This window comes from Nematolebias whitei, chromosome 17, assembly GCF_014905685.2.
Source record: "Nematolebias whitei isolate Nwh7 chromosome 17, NemWhi1, whole genome shotgun sequence".
In the NCBI taxonomy this organism is placed as follows: Eukaryota; Metazoa; Chordata; class Actinopteri; order Cyprinodontiformes; family Rivulidae; genus Nematolebias; species Nematolebias whitei.
Genome location: NC_056514.1, coordinates 21,885,226 through 21,892,049, shown reverse-complemented (window position 1 = coordinate 21,892,049; position 6,824 = coordinate 21,885,226). Strand labels below are relative to the sequence as shown.

General features: G+C 39.2%; 1 protein-coding gene across 1 annotated transcript in view; it reads right to left on the bottom strand.

The window, feature by feature from the left end:
* The window catches only part of itga3b (integrin, alpha 3b), a gene marked incomplete in the record, with an annotated part of 44,601 nt that overhangs the window by 8,965 nt on the left and 28,812 nt on the right, over positions 1-6,824 (bottom strand). Inside the window, 13 exon segments of the mRNA XM_037690786.1 lie at positions 955-1,128; positions 1,374-1,476; positions 2,348-2,425; positions 2,659-2,738; positions 2,819-2,887; positions 3,105-3,273; positions 3,519-3,616; positions 3,709-3,855; positions 3,980-4,122; positions 4,289-4,356; positions 4,462-4,548; positions 4,702-4,838; positions 4,924-5,012. Of these exon segments, the coding sequence (XP_037546714.1) occupies positions 955-1,128; positions 1,374-1,476; positions 2,348-2,425; positions 2,659-2,738; positions 2,819-2,887; positions 3,105-3,273; positions 3,519-3,616; positions 3,709-3,855; positions 3,980-4,122; positions 4,289-4,356; positions 4,462-4,548; positions 4,702-4,838; positions 4,924-5,012 (1,442 nt within the window).

Genomic DNA, 6,824 nt, shown 5'->3' with positions numbered 1-6,824 from the left:
CCACCCATCCATCCATCCATCCACCCACTCATCTACCCATCTAACCATCCATTCATCCACCCACCCACCCACCCACTCACCCATCCATCCACCCATCAATCCATCCATCTACCCCTCCATCTAACCATCCATCCATGCATTCGCCCATCCATCCAACCATCCATCCATCCATCCATCCATCCAACCATCCATTCATCTACCCATCCATCCATCCACCCATCCATTATCTAACATCCATCCAACCAACCACCCACCCATTTAACCATCCATTCTTCCACCCACCCATCCATCCATCCATCCATCCATCCATCCACCCATCCATCATATAACCATCCATCCATCTATCCACCCACCCACCCTGGACAGGTTGCAAGTCCAACACAGGGACACAGAGACAAATGTCCATTCACTCTCTTACTCACAGCTAGGGGCAATTTAGAGTTACCAGTTATTCTAATGCATGTCTTTGGACTGTGGGAGGAAACTGAAGTACCTGAAGAAAATCCACATGCGTGCACAAGGGAAAAGACCCAAAGCCAGGGTCTAGGACGATAGCTCTTAACACTTAGCCACAGTACATTAAAATACATTAAAACTGATCATCTATGAATTTGTAGATGCCAGTGGTAGCAAAGTCTGTTGTGCCATTAAAGTTGTAAAAATAAAGCTAAATTACAAACAAAAATGGCTAAACATTAGCCTGGTCATGATTTAGCATGGTGCTGTTTTTGTCATTTAACTTAAAGTACAATTTCTAAGAATAACTTTCTGGCCATGCACTGTGCATTATCTGAGCTTGATTTTTGAGTTTGCTATTAACCTTGAAAGCTGCACAAACTCTGCAAATGTGAATGCCAATGAAAAGAACAACCAAAACAACAACAACAACAATCCCTGAAACAACTTGAGCCGCTTTGAGGAAAATGAAATAATTTGACCCAAAAAGAGCCTTACAGTTAGGTTCAGTTCATTGACGACTTTTCCAGCAGGTTTACATTCCATCTCTGATTCTCCTGTAACAACAATCTTCGTCAGGTACAGCAGCCACTTGCCATTGGCAACCTCAAACGGCCACTGAAACTCCACAGCAAGAGTCCCCATGTCTCCCAGTGGTTGGTTTATGCCCACCTGGTGACAAAAGTAGTCAGCATAAAAAAAATAATCCAGCAAGTTGAATAAAATTATGTGGTTAAAAAAGAGACTCAAGCTAAATGATCCACCCCAGGAAGTGCTTACACCACAAGACGAGGCTTACTTGGAAACCCCACATGATATTAAACATTTTTTGGTTCAAAGACAGGGTGTGGATGAGGAAAATGTGGGTGAGTAGCACGCACACATAGATTAAATATACAGTCTTGGAAGTGACTCACATTGAAGGTGAACTCCACCAGACTGCCCACGTCACTGGTGTTCTTCATAGCAAACTCGCCCTTCACTGTCCCACCAAATGTTGTTTGCTTTAAATGATTTTTACTGGAAAAGGGCAAGAGTTAGATATGACATTTCATGCGAGTCATAACTTGAGTAAAAATAAAAAAAGCAAAGCAAAACTACGAGAAGTATAATATGATGTAACACTTTAGTTATCGCCTGCCACCAAAAGCAAAAATGGAAAGGATGCTGTCCAAGTTTCTTTTTCGACGCGTGTGTCTGTCTACAACTGATTAACATCTGGAGTCAAGCCAGTTCAAGATGGTCATCATAGATAAGCAACTTTAACAACCACATAAATCAGTTAATTTTATAGGTATTTAGCTCAATTTTGGTTTTATTAAGCATAATCCACAACACATGCTCCAAGCACTTCACATTACATTCATACTACTGTTTATATTACACTACTGTTGATATTTTTTTTACTAGCCTTATTGCATATGTCACTTTACCTATACCAATATCAAGACTTCATACATATACTGTGTACATTCACTTCATATGCTGCTTTGTCACTTTACTACAAAATGTCCATGTCAGGACCTTCATTTTATTTTATAGATATACTTTTTTAATATATTTTTATGCTGCTATACTACAATTTAGGACAGTATCATACTTTTATTATTTCATTTTATGCTTACGTTTATTAAATGTCTTAATGTTTAATGGTTATTGTTACACCAGGGGTCTGAGAGTAATGCAATTTCAATCTTGTGTATGTTCATTCAACCTTTATTTAGACAGTCCTGTATGTCCTGTACATATTGCACTTTTGACAATAAAGTTGACTTTGACTTGCACAAGTACCTTCTATACAATATCTGTTCCTTCAAGGAATGCTATGCGTTTCAATTTTTCAAGGTTTATTTTCTGTTCTGCACAGCACATGACAAGCTGTTGGACTCACATGGTAAAGGTGGGTGAAATGGTGCTTTCGATCAGCATGGCCAACGACACAGGCTGCAGGTCACTCTGCTCACTAACACTGTAGAAATCAACGTTATTACCAAAATGCATATTTAGTTAAAAGACACACGTTACAATAGCAATTATTGAAGCTCTGACCTAAAATTATTTCCTAAATGTTGAAAATTGTTCCTACATACACAGAAGGCATACGTACAGCTGCTAATACTTTAGTAAAATAAATAAATAAATAAAAAATAAATAAATAAATTATATGTATATATATATATATATAAAGCAATAAGCCCTTACGTTGACAGAATCAGCTGAGCTTCTATTTGCTTTGTGTTCAGGTCAATGTCGTAGGTCTCAAACACTATCTGCAAAGACACCTAACAAAGAGCAAAGGAAGTTAGATGTGCTGCAAACCATTCAGAAGAGGTTATATATCCAAAATCCTCTGCACGTTTACCTTTTCGTTGCCTTTAAGTGGATTCCCCAACTCACAAATGACTGTATGATCAACGCTGCATTCTATGCCCTGCACACAAAAACACATGAAAAGCGACACCAACCAATCAGTTTTACTATATATGGTTTAATTATGGGAAACTTCCTGCCATTAAAGTTAATACTTTTACATTTTTATAGTTAACCTTATAGAAAATGGTGTATTTCTGAGCTATATCTTGAAAATATCCCACTCTGAAAACAATTAATGGAGTCCTCAGTCATCTGCTACCCCCTAGTGGACATACATCTTTTTTGACTGAAGAGTATTTCAAGGCATCAGAGAAGGAGATGTTGAGCATCGTCTGGTGGGCGTCCTCCGCCAGCCTCCCAGGAGAAGGAAAGTTGGTCACATCCACCAACACGCTTATTTTCTTCACACCGCTGTTGTACTGGAGCACTTGAATGTTGTTCTTCCTAAACACAAGTATTGTTTTGTAACTATAATTAACAGCTTATTGTTTACTTTGTCATTACAATACCGATATGAAAGTACTGTGCATCGGTACACAGGCTCATTCATAGTGGTAAAACTATTCTCCTGCTTGTTTCAAAATAAAAAGCGAAAATTACAGCACTTTTAATTGGTTCAAGGTTTTGTTCGACAGGTAAGTTCCAACGTTCCAAATGTGAAAACACGTCTCAGATTTGTGTAATTTCACCTGGGATAAAGATTTCCCTCAATATCAGCAAACTGAGCCGTCATCTGCAGGTTACTGGAGCATTTGTTGTCTAAGCCGCACTCCTTCTGAAAGTTTATCTGCAAGATAAGAAACAATTTACCGATGGTACGACGCGGCACACATCACAGCTTCCAGGTTGTTTCATTGCAGTGTTTGCACTGCTCTGTACCTCTGCTCTTTGAGTGAGTTTCTGCTCCTGACTCAGAATTGGGAAGGAGTCCAGGTTCTGCAGGGCGAGTCTGTTTTTCACAATTGGTTCTTGTAGCAACATGCTGACAGAGAACACCACCGGTTCCAGTTTATCTCTCACAGGTGTCTGTTAATTCACCCAAGAACGTTGTTTTATTCTAAATGGCTACACAACTGATCGGTAGAAGCTCATAAAGGGCAACAAATAAACATCCATATGAAAACATTTTTTTATATATCTTTGACCTTACCACCACTTTCAGTTTTAGAGTATGGCAGATGGATTTAGAGGATGGTAGGTTCATAGAACCAACATACGTATTGTCACCGTCTTGGAAACAAACACGATGGCTTCTTATTCTCTCCACGTCAGCCTTCACAGTGTACACCACAGCTTCCCAAAGAGAAAACAACAAAATAATAATAATAATAATCTCAGAACAATTTACGTGTTCATAAAAATGCCATTTTGACAAAATGACAGATTGATGTCTGTGAGCAACCATTTTAATTTGAAAGATGAAAATATTTATCGGCACTGCATGTAAAAAACAGCTTACTGATATTTTTCTTGAAGTCTTTGTTCCCATTGCTTAGCGTGAACGACATGCATACGGTGACGGTGATGCTGGGAACGACAAAGACAGATCAGATCATCTGTAAACAAAACTGAGAAATTCAGTTTCAGATTTTTCAGCTTCAGACAAATTATGAAACTTTTTTTGTTTTTTACCATGGATTATTTGGAAGACACTGATTGGGATCCACAATCTTGGGCTCAGCTGTGAAGGTTTTAGTTACGTGAATGACCGGCCGGGCTCTGAAAACAAAGATGAACGCATGCTTAAAGCTTTAAACTTGGACATTCATCTGTTCCAGAATGTAGAAAGAGACCCTCTAAGATGTAGACATAACACTGGATGAAAAAGTGCCATTGATTTTTCACAAATATGACTGATTTTATTATTTATACCTTAGAAGGGCTATATGGTCATCCAGAGAGCCAACTAGGATGTCAGGGTAGCTGCTGTCATCCATGTCTATTCCTCCACTAATGGAGTAGCCAAAGGTCTGGAACAGCCCATTTCCTACTGACTTACCGTCAATCACCTGTAGAGAGCAGCAGTTACTTATTGTTTCCTAACAGTGCTTCAGATAAAACTCAAACTATTACAGATTTTCTGATTGTTCTTACCTGACTGGGCTCTGGTGAAATTCCCTTTTTACTTCCCGACCAAATGTAGACCTTTCCTGTTTCATGGAATGGTGCTCCTACTGCAAAATCTACAGACAGAGAAAACAGAGAAACATCTTAAAGGTAAGCTACTGATGATGAACAGTCTACTTTACATTATTATTTCAGCTGCTTCCTTTAGAGGTTATCCCAATGAATTATCTGCCTGTATCTCGCCCTATCACTAGAATGCTTCTCTATACGTCTGTAAATCACTACATCCATGAACCTTCTTTTTGGTACTCCTCTGTCCTTCCTCCCTGGAAACATCATATTCAACATCCTTTGGCTAGTACCATATTTTTCGGACTATAAGTCGCTGTTTTTGCCATAGTTTTACCAGTCCTTCGACTTATAGTCTGAAACGACTTATATGTGTGTTTTTTGTCCATATTCATGACGCAATTTTTGACCGATGCTTTAAATGTTCATTCACACTGACATGAACCAGAGTAAACATTACCAGTTGCAGCCACTAGAGGAGCAATAGGGCCCTCTAGGCTTTTGACAACTACCAGTAGGCTTACGTATATGTTGTTACTGTACGATAAGCCGCCCTCCCGCCAAACATTCACTAAGCGGGTACAGAGAAGACAACAGAGTAAAAGCGTAACGGAAGTAAAATGCCACCAAAAAGAAGATCCTATTCTGCTGATTATAAGTGTGTGTGTCCGCTGACGCAGCGGCTGATTCCAGTTGGGCGTGGATGGATCGCTGGCAGCGGTCCAGCTGAAGCTTACCTGAACTTTTTTTACCTCCTTCAACCGGCCAGTCAGCGTGCGGTCAAATGGCCGTGCACAGCTGGTGATCCAAATTGGATTGTCACCCATGCATGTCCGCTGACGCAATGAAAAGCCCAACACCAACCTAGCCCGCCCATCCAGCACATTATTTTGGCCCAGTCCGGCCAGACCTTGGGTCCGAGTTAGAAATGACAGCTCTATTTCAGAATAAATGTGACGTGGGGACAAGGGGCAGATATTATAAGAACTCATTCTTCTTCTGGTGCCTTTCATTTTATTTCTGTGATTGTATATCTTTTTTCTTTTCTTTAAATTGTATTATATTTGTTGTTTGGATGAAATGAAATGAATAAATAAAACATACATACACACATGTACTCAGAAGCGACAAATATATGTTTTTTTTCCTCTTCATGATGCTTTTTTGACTGATGCGACTCATACTCAGGAGCAACTTATAGTCCGAAAAAACGGTAAATCCAAAATCCCTCCTCTTCACATGTCCAAATCATCTCGCTCACATTCACACAGCACATCTCAACCTCCCCAGGCTCTCTTCCGCCTGCTCCCTACTCTAGCTGCAGATCACATTTCCATAAGCAAAGTCCATATTTGTCTATTTATCCCTCATAAAGCCAAGAGTGTGGAGAAAGTGGCACAAGACTTTGTCCAGGCTAGGTGAACAGCTAGACAAATGAGGAACTGTTTTTCAGACTTATTAAACAACTTTCTCAGAAACAGCATACCAATGAGGAATAATGCTACATTAACTAATATTAAACTTTTATACGTTTGCAACGTCTATGCTATTTTGCAAATGCATGTGTGCTGAGCATAGACTGTGAATATACTGTAATTTCTGGACTATTGAGCGCAAATGAATATAAGCCGCACCCGCTAAATTTAAAAAGAAAATTTAAAAAATGTACATAAATAGGCTGCACTTGTCTATAATATGTCATGTGACAAAAAATAGCAGGTATATGTCAGGTCTCTCTTGTAAATGAGTCCTCGTGGCTCAATGGGACTAACCTGTTTAAATAAAGGTTGAATGTATATGCCATGGGTGTTCATGTTGTAACTTGAGATATTTACACAGAAATAATTTTTTTCACGTTT